Below are 27,660 nucleotides of genomic sequence, written 5' to 3'. Positions count from 1 at the left end.
TCTCAGCCCCTTTTAGGTTCACCCTCCCAACTTAATGTCTTGTTTTCAATGTCCCATTTTAAAGTCATTGCAACTTTGATTTGTGCTCCATTACCAACTTTGATCTCTGTTCCCTGCGTTTTCCCTTCCCCGTCTGAAGAAGGCTCCTTCATGGGAAACGTCTCCCCACGGGCGCTGCCTGCACCACTCCGTCTCTCCAGCTCAACTTCTTCGCGTCGTCAGATGCCCGGGTGAAAATTCAAATGAGGCATGACGCCCATTTCCACCAGCCGCGAGGACTCCAAATCCCAGGCTGCCTTTCGCGGTGGCGGTGCGGCGCCTGCGTACAAGTGTGAGCGGCGATCACGTGAGCTGGTAAAGATGGCGGTGGTCAATGTTGATTCATTGCAGCTGCTCTTGAAGGTAATGGATGGCTTGAGCGCTCGGACAGTTTGTGGGGGTGGGGAGGAGAGAGTCCAACTATCTGTTCAAAGTTCGCCATTAATGTTTGCTCGAACTACTCAGCCGGTCAGGTAGATGTTTCAGGCTGCGGAACTTCACATTAACTGGGGAAAACGAGGAATTGGACGTGTTCTGAGAGGGGGAGGAGATCAGGGTAATAATGACTGTAGAAGCTGGCCATTAGCAGTGGAGAAAGTAAATGGGGGGGGGGAGGGGGGACACAGTGTGGATTGTAATAAGAGAGAAGGATGGGCTAAAAGGAATGTGTTAGATTCTGAATTAATTATTGAGGCATTTTATGTGCCTATGTGGTAGATGAAGTGCTGTGCTTTCAGGTACAGGAGACTAGGTGCCGGAATCTGGAGCAACAGTTTGCTGGAGGAACCCAGCAGGTTGAGCAGCATCAGTGGGAGGGACAATGAATAGTCAATGCGTTGGACCAAATGGAGGGTCTTGACTTGAAACATTGGAGGTTCTTTTGTTCTCCAATTCGATCTGCTGATGGTTGCTGTTATTTGAGTTTAGTTTAAGTATTGTTTGGAGCAATGCGGGTCATAGTGGGGAATACGTATGACATTTGGAGTGATGGATGTCTGGCAGGCCAAGGTGCCCAAAATGTTCTTTGTTCTACAAAGTGTCACCCTCTCCAGTTCCTCTTGTGCAGAGGGAACAAAGTTGGGGCCTCTAAATGCAATGGGTGAATGTGCGCGTGGGCAAATGAATGGCTGCTCCACCTGGAATTCTAGTTGACACCCTATATACTATATTTCTCTCCACCTCCAGCTCTTGAATTCTTGCATTTTGAATGCTGGTGAAGGGTCCATATCCTGAAATGTTGACTTTGATTCCTTTGCCATTGATGCAGCCTGACCTGCTAGATGTGTCCAACTCTTTTTTTATTTTAGATTTTCAACATCTGCTGATTTTCTTTGCCTAAATTGATTTACCCTGTTGAGATAGCAGACCTCATTCCCTTCTCTCTTCCATCTCCATTTCTTCCTGCCTGGATATCCTGCCCTGCCCTCTCCCCTCACTCTCCCCTTTGCTTTCTCAGTTCTGCACCCCCCCAGCCATTTTTCCCTCCGCTGCATTTCCTTTGTTTCTGCCAACTCCCCTCTTCTCCCTGCTCCCCTCTCCTGTCATCTGCTGTTGTTTTCCTAACTAATCTCATCTTTGTCCCCAACTCTACCTTCCCAGATCTTCCTCATCATTGATTTCTTTATTATCCAAAATCTAACTTGGCCTTGAATAGTAACGATTCAGTCATCACAACCACCTGATTCACAACTTTTCCAAGGATATTTGTCCTCATTTCATCCTTAAGGATGAGCAGTTCTAGAATCATTGTGCCAAATTGATATCTGGGCTTGTCCCATTTCTCTTATTTGATCTATATTGTTTTGAACCCTTCATGTCAATCCATCTGTCCAACCATATATCTGTCTAAAAGTCTTCTGAATGCAATTGTGGAAGGTCCTGTGACCTCCCTGCCTGAAACTTGTTTAGAAGTTGCACGACCTGACAATCAAGGTTGGACTTCGGCCATCCTTTAGTGCACACCTCACCATTGGCTCATTTAAATGACTCAGAGTTATCATTGGTCAGATGCCCAGCTCACAACAGTATAGAACCTCGATGCATGTTACATATCTTTCTCTTTGCTTCTTCGTCCAAGTTCTGGACATCGCTCCATGCCAGGTCGCTACAGACGACATTGCTGGAGGAGTCACGGGTAAGGTGTGCACTACACTGAGCTGAGCTGTAGTACTACGATAGATCAGTGCTTGCAGAAAGCCACACCCCCAGTGTTGCAGGGAATCGGAAATGTGTTTGAAAGTCCCTCTCTGTGAGTGTGTACGTGGGCAGGAGAGTGTGGTAGAGTAAGCGGCCACTGGTATCGGTCTCGTGTGCCTGTTTGCACCATTATAGTTTTTGTCACATACTGTGTAGAAGATAGGCGGCCACTGATATCAGAGTCCAACCTGGGTCCGATGTGAATGTCTGTATAGTTGCTTAGTAGTGGAGTAATTAAGTATCGTCTTACATCTTCCCTTATTTGTCTCTCGTGTGGACAATAAAATGACTTTTGATTGTAACACTTGTGTCCAGACTCTCTGAGAACCCACCAAACCTGATACTTCCGAAGCACAACAATGTTTAAAAAATAATTAAGGCTGTCTGAAGCTTGCGTGTCACTTTTGCTGCTGTCATACTGTTCCTGTTTGAGTTAAGATATTGAATGATTTAAACTGATTGCATAAACTGCATCTTTCAAAGTTCAAATTTATTGTCAGTGTACATATACCACCCTGAGATTCTTTTTCCTGTGGGCCAGGCAGATCTACATATTGGTAATTGAACTGGAATCAAGATGCATACAAAAGAGAAATGTAAACACAGAAAACAGTAAATATTCAGTAATAAATAATGTGCACAGTAAAAATCCTTAAGTGAGTCTATTGCGTGTTGTTGGGGAGTGTGATGTTTGAAGGGCAGCATCTGTTCCTGAACCTGGTGCCGTGAGCCTTGTGACACTTAATCCCTCTGATGGCAGCCACAGGAACAGAGGGATAGGTACAACCCGAAGAAACAGCATTCTCTAGCCCTTAGTGTAAAATGTGCAGACACACAACCAAACATAACACACATATAGACAAACAAAACATGGGCAGGGCATATTCATATATACAATAATTAAATATTGTTTCTTTAATATGAGAGTCTCACTGCCAGGGGGAAGAAGCTGTTTCTCAGCCTGGTGGTGCTGGTTCTGATACCCCTGGATCTTTTTCCCGATGGGAGCAACTGAAAGATGCTGTGTGTTGGGTGAAAGGAGTCCTCATTGATTTTGAGTGCCCTCTTCAGATTACGATCCCGGTAGATCATGTTGATTGGGGGTGTGGGGGGGGAGGGGGTAAGTCTTGTCTTCGTTGAGACTCTGATTGTTACTTGCACGATATCACAAGATTTTCCACCTCTTTGTAATGTGATGGGTCCAGGAAAGGCCCTCCAAGATGGTGATTCCCTGGAATTTTAATTTTATCACCCTCTCCACCATTGATCATTGGATCATACATCTCTGGTTTTCCTTTCTTAAAGACTATAATTAGCTACTTAAATCTTGATGATATTGAGTAAGAAGATGTTGTTGGTGCACCATTCTGTCTCCCTCCTGAATGCTGACTCATTGCACCTTTTTATACAGCCAACTACTGAGGTTTATTGCAAATTTATGTACGGTGGTGTTGTCATAACGAGCCACACGGTTATAGGTATAAAGTGAATTGAGCAGCGGGCAAACTACACAATCCTGTGGTGCTCAAAACTGCTGATGGAGATTGTGGAGGAGATGTTCTTGCTAATCCTTAATCTAGAGGCTACTGTCAAGCACTGAAGAAATGGTACACTATCATCCATAGAGTTATCTTTTGCAGGCTTAAATGATCCATCCTCTCAAGTGGTTAGAATACAGCAAAACCTCTGATATCTGGCACCTATAGGGATTGATGGCTTCCAGATAAGTGCATTTGCCGGATGCTTGAGATTGAATGTTGCATGATTGGTGAACTGACCATGAGGGGGTGCTAATTTTAAACTTTTGTGTTTTTTATGTATATTTTCGGAGATTGCCAGTTACTTGAATTCTGGATAATGGGGATTTTACTGTACACATTATTTTAATGTATTCTGGTAACATCATTGAAAGTGTCATTAGTTGGTTAGTAGGTGCTGGCGTTCTTCATTTTAAATGTCTGGTGAGTCAAATCAGACCGAAGGTCTGTTTAGATGCTGTATAACTAAATGACCTCTGACCTTTTAAGCCACATTTAGACACACAGGGTGATAGGTGTATAAAACAAGCTACCATCGGAAGTGGAAGAGATGGGTTAAAAGATATTTAGGCAGGTGCATGGATAGGGAAAGTTTAGAGGGATATGGGCTGAATTCAAGCAAATGGGAACAGGTGAGGAAAGGCTGTGGTTAGTGTGGACGAGTTGTGCTCAAGGGCCTGTTTCTGTGCCATAGAACTCCATATCCATTTGCATTGTATTCCCAAATACCTGACCCCAATAAATGTCCAAGAAGAATTAACAACGTCTAATTATTTTTTTGCTCCTGGATACATAATCCAAGAGCAAAACAAGCCTAAGGTGGCACAGTTAGTGCAACGCTGTTACAGCCCCAGAGACCTGGGTTCAAATCCTGTACTGTCTGTAAGGGGTTTGGGGGTTTCCTCCGAGTGCTCTGGATTCTTAACACCCTTCAAAACATATAGGGGTTGTAGGTTAATTGGGGTATTTGGGCAGCACTGGCTCATGGGATGGAAGGGCCTGTTACCGTTCTATATTGTCTAAATTTTAAATTAAAAAAAATTTCAATTAAAAAAATATGTGCCTTGAAAGATCTTAGTTTTATTTTAGTTTAGTCTAAAGTGATTCTGTGAGAATTGTTTTTAGTTTATCTAATTTGCATTTTAAAATAAAACGAAGATCGTCTCACAAGTTACGTTCATACCTTGAGCCGTCTGGTTTTGTGCACCTTCTTATTGGCACATGCGCCAATCATGTTATTGCATTTTAATACCTGGGAGACATTTCTATGAATACATGTTCAGCTTGAAGTCGAGAATTTGATCTTTCAGGTTAACAAGCAGTTAGGATCGTTGTCTGCTCAGTAATAAGTGCTACTTAAAGTGGAATTAATTTTGTATTTCAAATGGAACTTCCAGATCATGAAGCTGAATTTCTCAGTGATGAATCGTATTGCAGGCAGCACCTCCAATATGGTGGATGTGGTTATCCATTCTTGATTGTTCTGCCCTCTCCAGTTACAACCTTGCGTCTAACCTGTCCTTGGAGCTGAACAAAAAAGTCTTCAGATGATTTGGGCCTGGCCCTTGGTTACCCTTTCTTTCCTTTGGCTGCTGTGTGATCTTTTGAATTTCTCCCACACATTTGTGTATTGCCCTCTAACCTGCCTTTTCTGTGTCACATCATTTAGTGTATAATTGTTCTAAACACATGATCAACTCTGTCTCCTGCAACTCCTCTTTGAACCCTCTTTTTACCCTGCTGAAGGGACCATGGTTATAACTCCATTTTAAGAATGCTTGCTCACATGTAACATCAGAGTTGGGTTTTAAACTGCAGGGCATATGTGTCATTAAACTAAATTTTTTTTTTGCTGTTGGGAGTGTTGCACAACTTTCCATTCCTGAACCGAGTACATCACTACCTTATCTGGATTGGTGCTTTCTGATCACAACTCTTTCCAGACGCTTTCCCATTATTTTGTCATCTTCCTCATGTCCATCAACTGCACCTTTACAGATCTACACTGGTCATTACGCACAGAGTTAAGTTTAAATTCCTTGTGCTCAACCATATATTCTTGTCCAATATTACTGCTAAACTCTGTGTTAATGCTATTTGATATTAATGGAGATTATTAGTGAATGATTGCCATCTTTCAGGCTCCCTCAAAGGATGTGGTGAGACATTTATGTCAGGAATGTTTTTCTCCTGGAGCCATGAATTCATCCAAGTTGGTTGACAGTGCCATCAACACTTTATCAGTGGCTCCTGAGGAGGCACAGCAGGTAAGAATAACTTGGGAAAGCAAGTCCACTTTTATACATGTATTTAATATACCTCTAGCCTCCTCTGCTTTGGTATGTCTTACTAATTTGAATAGAGAATGTACTGTACATGCCATTGTAGAGAACGACTCATGTATAGAACAACTTGGAATTTTCACCTAAAATGTTGGTTATGAGTGATTCCTTTTGTATAAGACGACCCCTAGAAAATCTGGAACATACCACCGACCACTTTCGACTGCTGTAACAGGCTGTTTAAAGCCTATACAGAGCTGACAGCAGTTGGACTAGGTGGATGTACCCTGCAGGAGCTCTGAGACTTTGTATATAAATAACGGGGCATGTGTGAGATTGCATTGGTGTTGGCCAAGGTTTTGCAATTTTGTCGTTGAGGTAAGAAATTTCAGACTCTTTGTATAGGATGACCTCAATTTTAAGGTGAACTTTTAATGGCATATACGGTAATCATAGTGTGAAATGGCATGATTGGTCTCTGAAGATTATATATAGGCATTGGATGAGTGTTTTAAGTAGAAGAGGCAGTAGTGAAGATTTTGAAACTAGAGAATGATGGGCAACTCCAGCTAATGTTGGACCCAGTAGAAGTTGAATTGTTTGGAGGTTATAATTGAGGAAAGGTGAACAGGATGTTTCTGAGGACAAATGGGATTAGTGTCAATGGGCTAAATGGTTACCATGATCGTGGTGGGCCATGTCTATTCCATGGTGGGGAGTTGAAGAGGAAAATATATTTGGGTTTAAGAGAGATAGGAAGAGGAGATTGGTGGGAGATCATAACCAGATGGAAAACTGGTCTCTGCATCGTCCTCAGAGTCCACACTGTAATCTTCAGCAAACTATTATGTTTTTTTTTATATAGTGGACAGTTTTAACAACTGTTCCACTTTAATAGAGATACTGCACATGAGTTCTGGCCCATGAGTTGACACTGTCCGAATGCACCAAATAACCTACATATGTCTTTGAAGTTAGGAACTGTGAGATAACCAGAGCACCCAGAGGAAACCCACACGGGGAGAACCTATAAACTGCTTACAGACAACTCTGTCACCCCAAATCTTGGAGCACTCTTAGTCACTACCATCTGTCCTAAAAATTACTGTTTTATCTCTGCAATTTTCTGTCCGTGAGCCAACTTTCAGTAATTAGCCCCAATACCATTGCTCTAAATTTCTTCAAAGATCTTTGATCCCTTCAAAAGATTGTTGAATATCCATGTGCCCTACATCTATTTTACTTGTTACAGCTCAAAAATCTCTTATGGATTTGCAAATTGTGATTTTCCTTTTAAAAATCGAGATTGATTTTTGCCTAATCCTAGTAGTGGTGTATAGTTCTGCTTTTTCTTTCTTTGTTTTGATGGATTCTCTGGATTGATTTCTTGGATGATGGGGTTTTCCAATGAGAGATGTATTCATAACTGAAGGGTGGTCACACACAGAAATCACAGGCACATGTCTAGGATGGAAGCTGGGCGGATGTTTTCACTGACTGAAAAGTGCAGGATTATGCACCATACTCAATAATAGGTGGGCTGTTCAGGACTGAAATTAACTCTATATTCAATCAAGAGAGTTGTGAATCATTGAAATTTAATTCATCCGCCCCCACTAGAGAGATGTGAATCTTCTTTCATTAAATATGTTCAAGAGAACGAATGGGATTGATATTAATGAAACGGATGTGGCCATAATGTAGGAAGAAAACTTTGGGATAGGTTAGCCATTGCCTTGGTGAACAAAGAAGCAGGCTCTTTCTCTTTTGCCTGTTATGCTTTTGGTGAGATCTGCAGCCTTAGAATAGTCCTTCTATTGATTAACATCATTCTGATTTACAAGATTGGGTGACATGCAGAACAGAAAAATCTAGTGTGAAAAAATCGTAGGTAATGGTGTTCGAGTGAAGTAAAAATAATTTGCTTGTATCTGATGTGAAGAATACTTGTTCTGTACCATCTGTAGAGAGAAAACAACATGAAGCAATAATTATTACTGCTATTATTTATCCTTTCTCTCCATAGTTGATCTGCTCCCTTCACAGTTTCACACAACAAGTTGTATTCCAAGGGCTGGCTTCAGCAGAAGAGATTTTTCTACTCTTTCCAGATAATTTCCATCAAAACCTGAAAAACCTGTTAACTAAAATAATTCTTGAAAATGTGTAAGTCCTTTAGACTCTTCATTCAGTAGATGTTGGTGTCAATTTTGCTGCAATTGGAATCAGTCATTTCACTTGCTTTAAATTAAAATGCCTATTTATGGAAATTGATAATAAATCCAAACTACAATTTAATTTGCTTGAACTTGGTGTTTTTTTCCTCAAACAAATATATTTATCTTGTACCAGCAACTTGGAAGAAGCTGTGTATTATCATTTTAAAATGTTCAAAGGCATTTTAAAAGATTAAAATGTAGGTCAGCTTCTGCAGCTGAAGCCAAGTTAAAAATAATGCCTTGAGTAAACTTAAATTCTTGTAACTTTTGTGAACAGATTGTCAGATCCCTCATGAAAGCTTTTGAAGTTTGCGATTCAATTTGAATAATGAGCTATTAAATTATCATGATTGGTTAGCAAATGGAGACTGAATAAGTCATTAATATCTTTAAGTAAGCGCTGTTAAGGGATGTTGAGTCTTCAAACTTGCAAGAGAATTTCTGCCTTTTTAATAATCCATGGTGAACAAAGGAGATTTTGCTTAATATATCTTGCTAATAAATGAGCTTTTATTGCCTTTAGACTTGACTTTTCCAGCACTTAGTTGTGGCTTCTCATATTCTTACTAAAACATTGAGCTTGTTTCCCAATTGGCACCATCCTGTTTACTTAGCATTGACTTCTACCCAAATGGCTCCTTAAACAGTGCCTGGATTTTACAATTCTTATCCTTGGTTCAAATCCTTCCTTGGCCTTGCTTTCTTTGCAACCTCCTACCCTCTGTAGTGGCTATTTTTGCATTTCTCCAACTCTGTTATCTTGAGTATCCCTTAATTACTCACTGGTTGACCCCTTTCAGCCACCATGGGATCTAATGCAGCATGGAAAAGAACCCTTCACTGCACCTTTGCCAATCTAATCCCATTTGCTTGTTTTAACTTGTAAAACCCTCTGCAAACCTTGCTATCTCTCTCTTTAAGATCCTCTTTCAAACTTTCTTTTTTTGGGGTCACTGTCCTTGCATCACTTTTTTTGTGGTTTGGTCTCATTTTAATAGTAGACATGACTGCAAAAATGTATATGTGTGTGTAATTCTGGCCTGGAAGAAAACTGAATTTTTAATCTATTATTTCACATTCAGCACTTAGAGTCTTAATGTCTTGTCAGTTAGACAGTGGAAGAGTGGTGGGGTGGGGGTGGAACCATTGTTGGGCTGTGTTTAGGACATCAGTTGGCCTTAATCAGGCCCTGCAAAAGATGATAGCCTGGCATGCCTGTTATTTGTGTGCTAAAATTTACTGGAATGCTGCTCACAGATCATTTACTAACACCGCTGACGTTCTCTGAAAATTAATTCCTGATGTCTGTTATTTCAGAGCCAGCTGGAGGAATGAGGCACTTACAAATCAAAGTAAGGGAAACTGAATTTTGCTTTAATTCATGTTAGTGTATAATGTATGAGGGGCATCCACTGCATGCAATGAGATACTTAAGGTATTAATTTTTTTTCCCCATAGTTACTAATACATTCATGATGCTGGATCTTTTCTCTGATACATAACTTCTTTGTTCTTTCTCTCCCCAGTTTCCTTGCCCCAACTCATCGACATTGACTGGAGAGTGGATATCAAAACCTCCTCTGACAACATTAACAGAATGGCAGTGCCAACGTGCCTCCTCCAAATGAAGGTACTCTTAAGGCAGGGGTGTCAAACTCAAATTCACAGAGGGCCAAAATTAAAAACTTAGACTAAGTCGTGGGCCAAACTAAATATTTATTGAAAATTTTCAACAACATCTGCATGTTTTCTCTTGTTTCAACATATGTAATGTTAAACTTTTTCTTATTAAAATAAATGTTTAATAATAGTTTTGGTTAAACTCTTTCCAGAAGAAGTATTAACAAATGAGAAATAAAATATTCAATAAATAATATTTCTCTATAGCCTTTAAGCTCCTTTTAAATGTTTTTTTTCACAAGCCAACAAGTCAAAAAATAACAACTTGCTTCAATGAAAATCCAATCTTTCAACTATGAACAGTCCAAAGTTAACCAAAGAAAATATTAATCCAAGCTTAGTTTGCTACACTGTGATTTACTCTGATGCACCAGATACCTGGCATCTCTTCTTAGATGGAAGTTCATCAAACTCTGGGGTCAGAGTTTGCCTCCCACCTGTCTTAAAAGGTCCTGCTTTCTGTCTTTCGTTTGGCCATTTTTCATAAGGGGTTTATTACGTGTGAGTTGGGCAACAGGTCACAGATGCCAATGAAAGTAAAGAGAGGAGGTGGGGGCGATTAGCGGGCTGATGGGGCATTTGCAAAGCATTCTGGGATTTGTAGTATTAGCTGTGCATGCACTATACTGGCGCGGCGGCCAGCCCTAATACATATTTGATATGATCTTGCGGGCCAAATATAATTATATCACGGGCCAAATTTGGCCCGCGGGCCTGAGTTTGACATGTGTGTCTTAAGCAATTCATAGTTTTATCATTTTGTAAATCTGCATCTTTAGTTGAGCATTTTTTTGAAATACACAAACAAAAAAAATTTTGGCCAACAAATTTCCTGTAGGAAATGGCTGAAATTTAAAAAATTTTTTAGTTTCAGACCGGCAACACTTTGTGACTTCAATCCATAATATTTTTGTGTATTACGTACCTTTTTCACTCCCCAAAGTGTCAAACTGATTGGGATGCCAGTTGTGCCAGAAGAACCGTAGGTGATATTTTTGGAGCCTTAAGTATTACTTGAGATGAGCATCATACATGGGTGGTGAAGCTGGTAGGATTGATTATTGCCTCACACAGCCAGCGATGCTTAAATAAAATCACAAAAAGCAACATACCAAAAAATCCAGAGATCTTTCTTCTAAGTAATATAAGAAGTAAAGAATTAGGCCTCAAATTAGATGAAGCACAAAAAAATTTTATTATGATAGCCTTAGCTGTAGCAAAAAAATGTATAATGTCAACCTGGAAATCAGAAGAGAGCCTGAGAGTACAGCAATGGTACATGGAAATGAATAAATGTATTCTATTGGAAAAAATAACATATAATTTAAAAAATAAAGTCACAGTATTCGAACAAATTTGGGAACCGTACATGGAACACAACAGAGAGGGCCTACCATGGACCTCCACCCCCTAAAATGATAGAATGAGAAGAAGACAAAATGAACTAACCCAGTGTGTAAAAGTAGTTGACACAATTTTAATGTTTATTTTCATTGTGTGATGACATTGTTTAATGGATTTATTGTACTGTATATGTTGAACGTTTAGTGGGTAGGGAGGAGGTGGGAAAGAGGGAGGGGGAAAAAGGGGAGAAAATGACACTGTATATTCAAGAGGGAAATGTTTGTGTGTATTTTGGTCAATATGGTTCATAGTATGAAAAATTAAAAAATTTTAAAAAAAAACAGCCAGCGATACAAGTCCAATCCTGACTGTGTCCAGTTTGCACATTCTTCCAGCGACAGCATGCATTTTCTCCCATATCCCAAAGAGAAATGGGTTGTAGGTTTAATTGTCTGCTCTAAATTGGCCCATCTGCAGGTAACTGGTAGAATCTTGGTGGTGAGGGCTGGAGTTGATAGTAATATGCCAAGAATAGTTACTGTGCGGAACTCAGTATGGGATGTTACCGTGCAGAAAACAGTATAGGATTTTAAATAACATGTCTGTCTGTTTGGAGATTCAGATTTATTGTCAGAGTTCACATATGACATCACATACCACCCTGAGATTCTTTTTCTGGCATAACTTTCATGACATCTGAGTTGCGTGTATTAGGGTTTATTTCTCTTGTAACTAGCTAGGTGTTGCTCAGATGGAGAGACGTTACCCCCCCCCCCACCCCAATCGTGCTCAATGGCTAAGTGACGTCATGTTTAAACTTAGAGAAGATTTTTTTTTTTTAATTTTTTATTTTTCACACCATAAATCACATTAGCCATGATATACACTATTTCTTTTTCACACATATACAGTGACTTTTTCTCCCCCCCCCCCTTTCCTCCCAAACCACCCCCCCACTCCCCCTCTCATCCATTTTAGGTATACAATCTAGGTTGCATTAAGCCAGTCAGACAATGTTGTCATTCAACAAAATTACACCAGAAATTCTACTGAGTCCATTCTTTTCTTTCCTTCTCCTTCCATCAACTTAGGTAATGTTTGTCCCCGGTAGGTTTTCGCTATTGTATTTAATGTAAGGCTCCTATACTTGTTCGAATATTTCAATATTATTTCTTAACCTATATGTTATTTTTTCTAATGGAATACATTTATTCATTTAAATTTAGTAGTTTCTTCCTTTTAATTTGGTTATGTATTCCATTAGTATTTAAAGACATATAGTTCAGCGTAGCCCTTTTATATTTTGTTTATCTTCTCTTTCTGTTTTTCCATCATTACCTTTCCTCCTTTTCCATTTCTGTTTTCTTATTTTCAACTCTTTATAAGACAACATTCCTACAACATCCAACATTTTCCTTATTCTCCTATTTCTATCTTATTTATCCCCAATCTCCCCTTCACCTCCTGAGTTGTCCTTTATCCCTTGTCGGACAACCACATCTCCCCTCTCCATTTGGATTTGCGAATCCACTCGCAAGCGTCAACTGATTTTGCAGTGACCGCTATTTCCTCCAACCCCGCCTCCCCCAGAAAAGATTTCACTTTTCATATGTCACAAAGGTCACTCTTTTAATTCCCTCCTTATTCTCTCTATTCCATTACCTTCCCTTATTAATTCTTGTCTATACTATCTATATTTTCCTCTAAGTACAGATACATTCATGTATGCTCATTGTCTCTATTCACTCTTATACCTCTTTACCCGCATACATATCAATCGTGATCATTTTTACTCTCATTACCCGTCTTCATCCCTCAGTCTATTTTTGTCTTTCTTTCTTTGGCTTGGCTTCGCGGACGAAGATTTATGGAGGGGATAAAAAGTCCACGTCAGCTGCAGGCTCGTTTGTGGCTGACAAATCCGATGCGGGACAGGCAGACACGATTGCAGCGGTTGCAAGGGAAAATTGGTTGGTTGGGGTTGGGTGTTGGGTTTTTCCTCCTTTGCCTTTTGTCAGTGAGGTGGGCTCTGCGGTCTTCTTCAAAGGAGGTTGCTGCCCGCAAAACTGTGAGGCGCCAAGATGCACGGTTTGAGGCGTTATCAGCCCACTGGCGGTGGTCAATGTGGCAGGCACCAAGAGATTTCTTTAGGCAGTCCTTGTACCTTTTCTTTGGTGCACCTCTGTCACGGTGGCCAGTGGAGAGCTCGCCATATAACACGATCTTGGGAAGGCGATGGTCCTCCATTCTGGAGACGTGACCCATCCAGCGCAGCTGGATCTTCAGCAGCGTGGACTCGATGCTGTCGGCCTCTGCCATCTCGAGTACTTCGACGTTAGGGGTGTAAGCGCTCCAATGGATGTTGAGGATGGAGCGGAGACAATGCTGGTGGAAGCGTTCTAGGAGCCGTAGGTGGTGCCGGTAGAGGACCCATGATTCGGAGCCGAACAGGAGTGTGGGTATGACAACGGCTCTGTATACGCTTATCTTTGTGAGGTTTTTCAGTTGGTTGTTTTTCCAGACTCTTTTGTGTAGTCTTCCAAAGGCGCCATTTGCCTTGGCGAGTCTGTTGTCTATCTCATTGTCGATCCTTGCATCTGATGAAATGGTGCAGCCGAGATAGGTAAACTGGTTGACCGTTTTGAGTTTTGTGTGCCCGATGGAGATGTGGGGGGCTGGCTGATGGAGGACCTCAGTTTTCTTCAGGCTGACTTCCAGGCCAAACATTTTGGCAGTTTCCGCAAAGCAGGACGTCAAGCGCTGAAGAGCTGGCTCTGAATGGGCAACTAAAGCGGCATCATCTGCAAAGAGTAGTTCACGGACAAGTTTCTCTTGTGTCTTGGTGTGAGCTTGCAGGCGCCTCAGATTGAAGAGACTGCCATCCGTGCGGTACCGGATGTAAACAGCGTCTTCATTGTTGGGGTCTTTCATGGCTTGGTTCAGCATCATGCTGAAGAAGATTGAAAAGAGGGTTGGTGCGAGAACACAGCCTTCCTTCACGCCATTGTTAATGGAGAAGGGTTCAGAGAGCTCATTGCTGTATCTGACCCGCTCAGCGCGGACATTGGCGACTTCAGGGGTTTCTACGAGGCTCTAAAGGCTGTGTACGGCCCCTCACCCCAAGTCCAAAGCCCGCTGCGCAGCTCAGACGGCAAAGTCCTCCTCAGCGACAAGATCTCCATCCTCAACCGATGGTCAGAACACTTCCAATCTCTTTTCAGTGCCAACCGCTCAGTCCAAGATTCCACCCTGCTCCAGCTCCCTCAACAGCCCCTAAGGCTAGAGCTGGATGAGGTTCCCACCCTGGATGAGACATATAAGGCAATCGAACAACTGAAAAGTGGCAAAGCAGCAGGTATGGATGGAATCCCCCCAGAAGTCTGGAAGGCTGGCGGCAAAACTCTGCATGCCAAACTGCATGAGTTTTTCAAGCTTTGTTGGGACCAAGGTAAACTGCCTCAGGATCTTCGTGATGCCACCATCATCACCCTGTACAAAAACAAAGGCGAGAAATCAGACTGCTCAAACTACAGGGGAATCACGTTGCTCTCCATTGCAGGCAAAATCTTCGCTAGGATTCTACTAAATAGAATAATACCTAGTGTCGCCGAGAATATTCTCCCAGAATCACAGTGCGGCTTTCGCGCAAACAGAGGAACTACTGACATGGTCTTTGCCCTCAGACAGCTCCAAGAAAAGTGCAGAGAACAAAACAAAGGACTCTACATCACCTTTGTTGACCTCAGCAAAGCCTTCGACACCGTGAGCAGGAAAGGGCTTTGGCAAATACTAGAGCGCATCGGATGTCCCCCAAAGTTCCTCAACATGATTATCCAACTGCATTTTTGTCTTTACCCACATACATATCAATCGTGATCATTTTAACTCTCATTACCCGTCTTCCTCCCTCAGTCTATTTTTGTAATTGTTCTGCAAATTTTCGTGCTTCTTCTGGATCCGAGAATAGTCTGTTTTGTTGTCCTGGAATAAATATTTTCAATACCGCTGGATGCTTTAGTATAAATTTATACCCTTTCTTCCATAAAATCACCTTTGCTGTATTGAACTCTTTTCTCTTCTTTAGGAGTTCAAAACTTATATCTGGATAAATGAAGATTTTTTGCCCTTTATACTCCAGTGGTTTGTTGCCCTCTCTTACTTTTTCCATTGTCTTCTCCAGTACCTTTTCTCTTGTAGTATATCTTAGGAATTTTACTAAAATAGATCTTGGTTTTTGTTGTGGTTGTGGTTTAGAGGCCAATACTCTATGTGCCCTTTCTATTTCCATTTCTTGCTGTAGTTCTGGACATCCTAGGGTCTTAGGGATCCACTCTTTTATAAACTCCCTCATATTCTTGCCTTCTTCATCTTCCTTAAGGCCCACTATATTTATGTTATTTCTTCTGTTATGGTTTTCCATTGTATCCATTTTTTGAGCTAGTAGTTCTTGTGTCTCTTTAGTTTTTTTATTAGATTTCTCCAATTTCTTTTTTAAGTCTTCTACCTCCATTTCTGCTGCTACTGCCCGCTCTTCCATCTTGTCCATTTTCTTTCCCATTTCTGTTAAGGTCATCTCCATTTTATTTATTTTCTCTTCTGTGTTATTTATTTTTTTTCTTAAATCCTTAAATTCCTGTGTTTGCCATTCTTTAAATGACTCCACGTATCCTTTAATAAGAGCAAGTATATCCTTTACCTTGCCTTTCTTTTCTTCTTCTATTTCACTGTACTCTTCCTCTTCCTCTTCTTCCTCTGGGTTGACCATCTGTTGTTTCTTTGGTGCCCTTTCCTCCTCTTCTTTCTTGTTTCTATTGTCTTCTGTGGTCTCTTCTTGCTGCAGGTGTTCTGCAGCTGTCGTTGCCGGCTGTGGAGATCGACTCCCCAGCTGGTCCCCCCCTCCCGTCGGTGTGTTTTTTTTCATTTGCATCGCGCATGCGCGAAGTATCGCGCATGCGTGGTTGCGCACTTTTACTCGGCTCTGCGAGCCATTTTTGTAGTCCATTATTTACCGACCTGAGGGAGCGGGTTTCTCTCTCCGCAGCGGGCCTCTTCGGACAGGTAAGGCCTTCACCTTTTTCCTCCTTTGTCTTCTCTTCCTCTCTTCTTACCGTTGCTTTCGATTTTTCTTTTTTTGTCGCCATCTTCTTTCCACCTTTATACTCACTTTTCTGTAACTTTTATTTCTGTGCCTTTGTGTTTTCCTTTGTTTTTCCCGACTTTTCTGGCCACTACTCCATCACGTGACTCCTCCCCAACTTAGAGAAGATTAGATGCTCAATTTCCGATCTGAAGTTAAATTTTCAACCACTATGAGGAGCCTTTTTGAATTAACTTTGATTTGTTATGTAGAAGTGTTGACTAATGAACTAATTTATCACTCATAAGAATTGTCTTTTTTTTGGCCAAACAATTTTTTTGTATTGGGTTTAGATTGTCCTTTTTTGTAATAATAAAATACCAATACAATATCTGTTTGATTTTAAAATGTAGTGTAACTTGGATGAAACGATATGATTTAAGTGTAATTTATCTTTTTGAATTTTAACATATATCCATCAATACTTTTTGGATGTGAAATATCAATGCTAACAAAAGTATTGAAAAAGATTATTTTCCTGCGGGCAAGGCAGAATTACCACTTGTAATGCAAAAAAACTGTACACAACGTAAGCATGTAAACAAATAAAGAACTGTAGATTGATAACAAATGTAAACAAACCAATGTAGAGAATAAAAAAAGATGCTATGAGCATTGGATAATTTGGGTGCAGACACTATTAGAGAGAGTAAATTATTAAGGATAGGGTTAGGGCTTTGTGAATTAAGAATTATTACATTATGGGTAGCAGATTAGGAGTAACTGTATTTTGTGGATTGGACAGAATTGAAAAAGATCAGAATCGGGTATTTTGTCATGAACCTGTCACAAAACCTGTTTGGTGACAGCTGTATTGTGCATTACAGGTGCAAATATTGCTATGAATTACATTTCCTTAAATATACTATTTAAAAACTAATTAATGCGAAAGAAGCAAAAAAAGTTTGGTGATGTCTGTGATTCATTGTCCATTCAGAAATCTGATGGGGGAGGGGATGGCCTGAGTGGATTAGGGTCCTTGATGATAGAGGCCGCTTTCTTGAGATGTCCTTAACTGAGTGAAGGCTGGCTGAGTTCACAACTCTCTGAGGTCTTTTCCTGTCCTGTGCATAGGCTCCTCCTTACCAATCAGTCAGAATGCTTTCCATGGAACACTTATAGAAATTTGCAAGAGTCTTTGGTGACGTACCAAATCTCCTCAAGCTCCTAACAAGATATAGTTGCTGGCGAGCCTTCATGATTGCATCGTTGAGTGCAAGGTTGTTGTGAAACCACTCAACTAGCTTATCTAGCTCCATCATACTCACTTCCTAATTGCTGTCTGTGATTCTGCCGACCATTGTAGTGTCATTGGCAAATTTGTAAATTACATTTGAATTGTGCTCAGACACACAGTCATGGGTGTAGAGACCATAGAGCAGTGGGCTAAGCACGCATCCTTGAGGTGCATCTGTATTGATCGTCAGTCAGGGGGATTCGCATTGACTGTTGTCTTCCTATGAGGAAGTCAAGGATCTAGTTGCAATAGAAGGTGCAGAGGCCCAGGTTTTAAAGCTTGCTAACTAGTATTGAGGTTTTGAAAGCTGAGTTTTAATAGATGAAAATCAGCTTGATGTACGTGTTGCTATTGTCTAAGTGATCCAGGGTTGAGTGGAGAGCCAATGCGATTGCATCTGGTGTGGAACAATTATGGCCATAGGCGAATTGCAATGGGTCCAGATCTTTACTTAGATGTGAGTTAATTCTAGCCATGGCCAGCCTCTTAAAGCATTTCATCCCAGTAGACATGAGAGCTACTGGGTGATAGTCATCGAGGCTGCTCACCCTGCCCTTCTTGTGGACGCTGATATAATTGGTGCTCTTTTTGAAGCAGGTGGAACCACACATTGCAGCAGGGAGGGACTAAAAATATCTGTAAACACTCCAGCTAGTTGGTTGGCACAGATTTTTAGTTCCCTTCCAGGTACGCCATCAGTGCCTGACGCCTTGTGAGGATTCACCCTCTTGAAAAATGTTTTGATGTTGGCCTCTGAGACCGATATCACAGGGTTGCCAGCTTCTGCAGGGATTCTCACTGGTTCAGTTGAATTCTTTTCAAAGTGAGCATAAAAGGTGTTCAACTCACTGGGGGGTGAAGCATCAGTCATTTATGATGTTGACTTTGCCTTGTTGAATGTAATGTCCTGCAAGTCCTCCCATAGCTGGGGAGTATCTGATTCCGTTTCTAGCTTCCCTCGGAGTTGCCTCTTTGCTGTTAAGGTAGTGTTCCATAGATCATACCTGGACCATGTCAAAAAAAAAGAGATCGCTTCTCGGCCTTTTGGCTAAGATCAAGTGTTCTTATCAGTTTAATATCTTATACGTCCCTTATGTAGGGACCAAAAAAAAATACCTGGACCACGTAGAGATCTGGATCTCAAATGTTATTGATCTCGCCTCAGCAGTTTGCGAATCCTTTGATTCATCCACGGCTTTTGGTTGGGGTACTCGCAGCATGTGCACGTGGGCACACATGCATCCACATAGGTTCTAATGAAGTCAGTGACAGCCATGGCACATTCATGCAAGTGTGAAGATGAATCCTTGAATATGATCCAGTCCACTGATTCAAAACAGATGAGAGATGTACTGACTTGCCGATGTCCCAGTTGGTAACTCCTCCCCTCGAATTTGCATCCTTGCATTCTTCTGTAAACCCAAGAATTAAATGTGGGTATCGCTTCTGATAGGGATGGTCAAGGAAAATTGAAGCCAAACTGATGGCCATTACACGAAACTTGATAGAGGCAAAACTAAATAACATCACCAATGGACCATCCCTGCATGTCTACAGTATGGCATTTTATTTTGGGAAACTTGCCTATTATCCGATTTAACAATAGTGTTTATCTGTAAAGATCCTGAATCTTTTAATTCCCTACATACACTTCTCACCCCTCTCCTTTCACACACTATATTTCTGTCACTGAGCTTTAAGTGACCTGCCTAATCTTGTGTAGCTCAAGAATCAAAGTCTGTTTGCTTTGGTAATGTTAAATGGGCTATTTGAGTAAAAGCTTTAGAATCAGAATAAAGGAATGCTTGGTTAAAAAATGGTAATTGTCCTGAAACCAGGTTGAGCTGAGTGACCTACTTGATTTCAGATGACTTGTTGATCAGAATCTGTTTGCTTGAAATGAGTAAAAAAGGAAGTTGCCTGATGCATTTTATCAGACAATTAAATGCTTAATTATGCACTCAATTTTTAAATAATATGCTTAATCCACTGCTCTTGAGCACTGGGCACTCCTAATTAATGAGTTTTCGCTCCCAAGTCCAAACTGAGGATTTCTTGAAAATTGTTTGTCTCATCCTGGACAGTGAAAGGACAAATTGGCCATAAATTTTCACCTTGGTATCCTCAGATGTTCAGAGCATGGTCTTTTCCAACATCTCCCTTATTTTAAGATGAAACTTGTGTGAACCTATTTGTATTAACCAAAGAACCCAAGGCCTACATAATTTACCTGTACAATAGATTGAACACCTGTTAAAGAAAAGTGGGGCGGGGGGGTGGAAATATAATTGAAAGGATTGAGGAGAAGGGGCGTCCTGAGGAAAAGGAGGAAAGTGAAGTAAAATAGTAAAAATGGTTTACCCTTTTTCCATTTATATTTTTACCTTGAGGAAAATATTGATGTATGTGAGCGATTTCTGAAAATATTCCTGGATTTAACATGTTTAATGTGAATATTGGAGATTCCTAAGGGAAAGTACAACTTGTAATGAAAGGAATTGTAATGTGTGGGTTCATTGAACATTTTAAAATACATATGAAATGACTCAACAGAATTTTGTCAGTGTGTAGCCTTGATATTTTTTTAAACATTGGCTGGGTTGGAAAGGGCTCTTCTACCTTGTAGTAATTGGAGGAGTCACGTGATGGAGTAGTGGCCGGTCAGGGAACTCCAGCCCTCTCCAGAAAAGTAAAAAAAGATAGAGAAAAAGCAAAGGAACAAACATAAAAACCAAAACAAAGTGAAAGTAAAAGTGTGGAGAAAATGGCAGCGAAGAAAGAAAAACCAAAAACAACGGGAAGAAAAGAAGGAAAGACATTGGAAGAAGAAGGTGAAGGCCTTACCTGTACGAGGAGGCCCGCCGTGGAGAGAGAAGCCCGCTCCCTGAGGTCAGTCGAAGCCCCGAACTCGGGACTACAAAAATGGCTCACGGAGTCAAACAAAAGTGCGCAACTGCGCATGCGCAAGACAAAAATAACACTGACGGGAGGGGGGACCAGCTGAGGAGTCGATCTCCACAGCTGAAACAGACAACTACAACACAACAGCAAGAGGAAAACACAGAAAATAAAGAGAGCAAGAAAGAAGAGAGTAAAAATAAGAAATCAAAGAAACAACAGATGACCAACCCAGAGGAAGAAGACCAACACCAAGACACTTCTAATAAAAATAAGAAGACCAAAAATACCCAACAAAATAAAACAAACAACCCAACAAGAAAACCAGAAGAGACAGACGTAAAGGACACAGATCCTGGAGTGGACTCAGAAGAAGAAGAGGAAGAACACAGAGAAATGGAAGATGAAGGGAAGGGAAAGTACATGGATATATTTTTTTTTAAGAATATATAGAAACAGTAAAAGAATAGCAGTCACAAGAATTCAGTGAAATAAAAAGAAGAATAAAAAGTACAGAAAAAAAGTGAATAGATTAGAGATGATCAAGACAGATATAGGAAAAAGAGTAGACAAGGTGGAAGAATGCGAAACAGCCTTAGAAATGGAAGTAGATGACTTAAAAAAGAAATTAGAAGAATTTGATAAAAAAGTTAGAGACACAAGAGCTGTTAGCTCATAAGATAGAGATAATGGAAAATTATAATAGAAGAAACAATATAAAGATAGTGGGCCTTAAGATGAAGAAGGCAAAAATATGAAAGAATTTAAAAAAGAATGGATCCCCAGGGTCCTAGGAAGACTAGAATTACAGGAAGAAATGGAAATAGAAAGGGCACACAGAACATTAGCCCCTAAACCACAACAAAAACCAAGATCCATTCTAGTAAAATTCCTAAGATATACAACAAGAGAAAATATATTGGAGAAGGCAATGAAGAAAATAAGAGAAGACAAAAAAACCACTAGAATACAAGGGTCAAAAAATTTTTTTCTATCCAGATATAAGTTTTGAACTCCTAAAGAAGAGGAAGGAAAAATTACCCTATGGAAAAAAGGTTATAAATTTATGTTAAAATACCCAGCAGTACTTAAAATATTTATTCCGGGGCAGCAAAACAGACTTTTCTCGGATCCGGAAGAAGCACGAAAATTTGCAGAACAACTACAAAACAGACAAAGAGATGAAGAGATGTAACAAGAACAAAAATGACAACAAACTATATGTATGTGTGTATGTAGGTGTGTGTGTATATATATATATATATATATATATATATATACACATACACACACACACACACACACACACACACACACACACACACATATATATATTTTTATATATATATAATATATATATGTGTGTGTGTATATATATATACACATATATATATATACATACATATATATATATATATACATACATATATATATATATATACATACATATATATATATATATATATATATATATATATATAAAAATGGAGTATAGGTAAGAACTAAGAAGGGGAAGAAAGGAAGTAAGGAGGGAATTAAGAGAGTGACCGTTGTTATATATGAAGATTAAAATCTTTTCTGGGGGGTGCTGGGTGGGGAAGAATTACAGTCACTGCGAAATCAGTTGACGATTGCGAGTGAATTCGCAAATCCAAATGGAGAGGGGAGATGTGGTTGCCCGACAAGGGACAAAGGGCAACTCAGAAAGGGGAGGGACTATTAGGATTAAAGGAATTTTAGATATGAGAATAGTGGAAATATTTTATGTTTTAGAAATGTTGTCTTATAATGTGTTCAAAAAAAGAAAGCAGAAATGGATAAGAAGGGAAGGTGGTGATGAGGAAATGGAAAGGAAGGATAAACAAAGTATGAAATGGCTATGTTGAACTATATGACTTTAAATATTAATGGAATACATAACCAAATCAAAAGGAAGAAACTTAAATTTACTGAAAAAAGAAAAAAAATGATATAGCATTCGTACAAGAAAAACATCTAACTGAAGTGGAACACAAGAAATTAAAGAGAGATTGGATAGGACATGTAACAGCAGCATCATATAATTCAAAAGCCAGAGGAGTAGCTATATTAATCAATAAAAATGTACCAATCAAAATAGAAGAGGAAATAATAGATCCAGCAGGGAGATATGTAATGATAAAATGTCAGATATATTCAGAATTTTGGAATTTACTCAATGTATATTCACCTAATGAAGAAGATCAAAAATTTATGCAAGATATCTTTTTGAAGATAGCAGACACGCAAGGGAACATACTAATAGGAGGGGATTTTAACCTTAATTTGGACTCAAACATGGATAAAACTGGAAAAAAAACTAACAGAAAGAACAAAGTAACCAAATTTATAATTAAATCGATGCAAGAAATGCAACTTTTGGATATATGGAGGAAACAACACCCAAAGGAAAAGGAATATTCATATTATTCGGGTAGACATAAAACATACTCAAGGATAGACCTATTCCTGTTATCAGCCCACATTCAAGGGAGAGTTAGGAAAACGGAATATAAAGCTAGACTAGTATCGGACTACTCACCCCTGTTATTGGCAATAGAGCTAGAGGACACCCCACCAAGAATGTATAGATGGAGATTAAACTCCATGCTACTTAAAAGACAGGATTTTAGAGAATTCATTGAACGACAAATTAAAATGTACTGTGAAATAAATACGGAATCAGTGAAAGATAAGTTTATACTATGGGACACAATGAAAGCGTTCATCAGAGGGCAAATAATAAGTTATGTAACTAAGATGAAGAAGGACTACAATCGGGAAACAGAACAGTTGGAAAGGGAAATAACAAATAGAAAAAGAATTAGCAATAAAGGAAGATACAACGAAAAGAAGAGAATTGGCAGATAAAAAAATAAAATATGAAACACTACAAACATATAAGGTGGAGAAGAACATAATGAAGACAAAACAGAAATATTATGAGCTAGGAGAAAAAACGCACAAAATTCTAGCGTGGCAGCTTAAGACAGAACAAACTAAAAGAATGGTATTGGCATTAAGGAAAAAGGACAAGCAAATTACATATAATCCAACGGAGATCAATGAAAACTTCAGGGAATTCTACGAGCAACTATATCAAACTGAAAACGAGGGGAAAGAAGACAAAATAGATTAATTTCTAACTAAAATTGAACTACCGAAATTACAAACAGAGGAGCAAAATAAATTAATAAAACCATTTGAAATAGAAGAATTACAGGTGTTATTAAAAAACTACCGAACAATAAAACACCAGGAGAGGATGGATTCCCAATAGAATTCTATAAAACATTTAAACACTTATTAATTCCTCCCCTTCTGGAAGTAATCAACCAGACTGATAAAACTCAAAGCTTACCAGATTCATGCAAAACAGCAATAATTATAGTAATACCAAAGACAGGGAAAGATCCACTTGCACCAGCGTCATATAGACCAATATCTTTACTTAACACAGATTATAAGATAATAGCTAAACTATTAGCAAAAAGATTAGCCGACTGTGTACCAAAAATAGTAAATCTAGACCAAACTGGATTTATTAAAAAAAGACGAACAACAGACAATATCTGTAAATTTATTAACTTAATTCATGCAGTAGAAGGAAATAAAAGTCCAACAGTCGCGGTTGCTTTAGACGCAGAGAAGGCCTTTGATAGAGTAGAATGGAATTATTTATTCAAAGTACTACAAAAATTCACCCTACCACAGAAATATATTAATTAGATTAAAGCATTATATAAGGGGCCATTGGCGAAAGTGACAGTAAATGGATATATATCAAAACAATTTAACTTAAGCAGATCAACAAGGCAGGGATGTCCACTATCTCCCTCACTGATCGCGTTAGCTATAGAGCCACTAGCAGAACTGATAAGAACAGAAAATAAAATAAAAGGGATCAAAATAAAAGAGAAGGAATATAAAATCAGTTTATTTGCAGATAACGTTATAATATACTTAACAGAACCAGAAATATCAATAAAAGAATTACATAGGAAATTGAAGGAATATGGAGAAGTGTCGGGGTATAAGATCAACGCAAATAAAAGTAAAGCAATGCCAATGAATAATGCGGATTTCTCAAAGTTTAAGAAAGAATCGCCATTTAGATGGCAAACGCAAGCAATGCGATACCTAGGTATACAACTAAATAAAAATCTCGGCCATCTATATAAACTCAATTACCATCCATTAATGAAAAAATTACAAGACGACTTAGAGCATTGGAAAGACTTACCACTAACACTGATAGGAACGATAAACTGTATTAAAATGAACATTTTCCCAAGGATACAATACCTATTTCAGTCATTACCAATACGCCTAACAGAGAAATTCTTCAAGGAGTTAAAGAAAATAATAAGGAAATTTTTATGGAAAGGGGGGAAACCGAGGATAGCAATAGATAAATTAACAGAATGGTATAAACAAGGAGGCTTACAACTGCCAAACTTTAAAAATTATTATAGAGCCGCACAATTAAGATACCTGTCAGATTTTTATCAAACAAGGGAAAAACCAGATTGGACCAGATTAGAACTAGATAAGATACCTGAACATATACTATATAAATGGGATGAAAAATTGGTACAAATCAGGAATTCACTGGTATTGCATCTGCTCAACATTTGGAAGAAGATTCATGTAGAAAGGAATAAAACAAATTACCAACTACCAAAACTAATATTGACGCAAAATCAGCTAATCCCTTTTACAATAGATAACCTTTCCTTTAGAGAATGGCAGAGAAAAGGGATCAAAAGAATAGAAAATTGTTTTTCGGGAAATAAATTATTATCCTTTGAACAAATGAAGGATAAATATAATATAACTCAATGTTTGCATACTACCAACTGAAAACCTACTTGAAGGACAAATTGGGAAACAGTCTGAGGTTACCAGAAGGAAGCAATTTTGAATATGTGATTACAGACACAATGATAATCAAAAAATTTGTAACAAACATGTACATCAAACTGCAAGAAAAGGAGAACGAGGAAACAAATGGTAAACCTAAACAAAAATGGGAGCAAGATCTAAACATAAAGATAAAAGAACGAAACATGGGAGAAGCTATGCTCCGGAGCTATGAGAAATACAATAAACATGAGGTTACGGATGATACAATATAATTGGATACACAGGCTATACATCACACCTCAAAAGTTAAATAAATGAGACCCAACAGTATCAGACAGATGTTTTCGCTGTAAAAAGGAAACGGGAACAACAATTCATGCAATTTGGACATGTGAGCAAGTGGAAAAATTTTGGGAAGATCTAAACCAGATAGTAAATAAAATCACAAAAAGCAATATACCAAAAAACCCAGAGATCTTCCTCCTAAGTAGTATAAGAAACAAAGAATTTGGACTCGATTTGGATGGAGCACAAAAAAGATTTGTTATGATAGCCCTAGCTGTAGCAAAAAAATGTATTATGTCAACCTGGAAATTAGAAGACAACTTGAGAATACAACAATGGTATATAGAAATGAATAAATGTATTCCATTAGAAAAAAACCATATAATTTAAGAAATAACATTACAATATTCGAACAAATATGGGAGCCATATATGAAACACAATAGAGAAATCCTACCGTGGACTTTCACCACCTAAAATGACAGAAGGAGAAGATAATGAAAAGAACTGACTCAGTAAAATTTCTTGTTTATTTTTATTAAGTGATAACATTGTTTAAAGGGTTTAATGTATCTTATAGATTGAACTTTAAATAAATGGGAAAGGGAGGGAGGGAAGGGAGGGGGGAAAAGGGGGAGAAAATGACACTGTATATATTTAAGAAGAAGAATGTCTGTATGTATCTTGGTCAATATGGTTTATAGCGTGAAAAATAAAAAATTTAAAAAAAAACCTTGCAGTAATTCTTGCATTAATTCAGAATGAAGTGCTTTGAACCAACTGCTGTCAACCTATCGAGGACTAATTTTTGCTTAATGGAAAATCTTGCAGCCAGTGGGTTTTTCTGTTCTGCACGAGGCACAATATTTCTAAATGTGTAATGAAATTCAATTCTTATACAAGACCGCTGCAATTGCCAGTTCATATCTGATGCCTCCAGATTAAATATGATTATCAAATTAAATTGTCAGTGCTATATTATCCTGTTTTTTGGAATGCCTTATGTGCCTGTTACTGATTTAGATGTAGTCAACAGAAAAAAGCCATAGCTGAATCCCAATGGAAGAAATTGGTTATACAGTAAAAACCCCTGGTATCTGGCCCCTATGGGGATTGGTAGATGCCAGATAAGTGAATTTTCTGGTTGCTTGAGATTGTGTGATTGGAATAAGCGGCAAGGCATACCAATTCTAAATATCCGTATATTTTCCTTTTTTATTTGTCGGTTGCTTGAATTCTGGATAACAGGGGTGATACTATATATTTTCAGTGAATGAATTTGGAAGCTGCTCAATCTAACTGATAATGGATTGTTATCAAGTAAATCACTGTGGTTACAAATGAATTAGTTGATCTTCTGATACAAGAATCTAATGCAGTCTCTTGGAAGGCAAGTTACCTCCTTACAAGGAATCAGCTGAACTGTTGAAAGATTTCTTTATTTTAATTGATCTATACAGTATTCACCTTGCATTATGGATAAAATAGTGTTAAAAATAATATTTAATCATTTGTGATTTTGCATCAGCAAAAATAGCTGTATGTGTATTTCTAATAGTGTGTGTGGCCTTCCTCAGATACAAGATGATGCTACTGTTTGCAGAGATAAACCCACAATTTCCACTGTCTCTCTTGAACTAAGTAAAGAAAAACTGGATACAATGTTGGATGGACTTGGTCGGATTCGGGATCAGCTTTCGGCTGTTGCAAATAAGTAAATAAAAGTTTTCCAGTTGCCTCAGACATCTCCGTGAATTCATATTTGGATCAGAAGGATTGTTGGTTACCTTGTTATGTAAAGCTTTGAGTTGTTAATCTTCAGTTTTTGTCTGTTATCTGATTTCAAGCATCAAAGATGAGATTGCTGTAAATTTCCACAAATGCCTTTTTTTCCCCTTTTGTATTAAAAATGTTTTCCTTTC

General features: G+C 38.9%; 2 protein-coding genes and 1 pseudogene across 4 annotated transcripts in view; 2 read left to right on the top strand and 1 right to left on the bottom strand.

Annotated features, from left to right (window-relative positions):
- syt13 (synaptotagmin XIII) overlaps positions 1-273 on the bottom strand; it is a 38,434-nt gene extending 38,161 nt beyond the window's left edge. The window contains exon 1 of one of the 2 annotated variants that reach the window (XM_069895797.1): positions 95-273. The gene's annotated coding sequence lies outside the window, so the exon portion shown is untranslated. The remainder of the gene's footprint in view (positions 1-94) is intronic. The other variant, XM_069895790.1, reaches the window with a different exon arrangement.
- commd9 (COMM domain containing 9) lies at positions 235-27,660 on the top strand. 2 transcript variants are annotated; one of them, XM_069895811.1, is made up of 6 exons: positions 235-402; positions 5,915-6,040; positions 8,082-8,221; positions 9,592-9,626; positions 9,801-9,904; positions 27,316-27,660. In XM_069895811.1, exons 1-6 carry the CDS (start codon positions 250-252, stop codon positions 27,454-27,456), a joined length of 699 nt encoding a protein of 232 aa, XP_069751912.1. In that variant the 5' UTR covers positions 235-249; the 3' UTR covers positions 27,457-27,660. The 2 variants fall into 2 exon arrangements, with proteins under 2 accessions (XP_069751912.1, XP_069751919.1); XM_069895818.1 differs by lacking the exon at positions 235-402 and adding an exon at positions 2,066-2,173.
- LOC138752069 (U2 spliceosomal RNA) lies at positions 18,701-18,854 on the top strand (annotated as a pseudogene).

This window comes from Narcine bancroftii, chromosome 1, assembly GCF_036971445.1.
Source record: "Narcine bancroftii isolate sNarBan1 chromosome 1, sNarBan1.hap1, whole genome shotgun sequence".
In the NCBI taxonomy this organism is placed as follows: Eukaryota; Metazoa; Chordata; class Chondrichthyes; order Torpediniformes; family Narcinidae; genus Narcine; species Narcine bancroftii.
Note: the sequence above shows the minus strand (reverse complement) of the source record. Positions and strands in the feature narration are given on the sequence as shown.

Coding starts and splice junctions, on each gene's coding strand:
- commd9 (XM_069895811.1), top strand. CDS start 250: ATGACGCCCATTTCCACCAGCCGCGAGGACTCCAAATCCCAGGCTGCC. Junction 6,041..8,081: donor CTCCTGAGGAGGCACAGCAG/GTAAGAATAACT, acceptor TTCTCTCCATAG/TTGATCTGCTCCCTTCACAG. Junction 8,222..9,591: donor AAAATAATTCTTGAAAATGT/GTAAGTCCTTTA, acceptor CTGTTATTTCAG/AGCCAGCTGGAGGAATGAGG.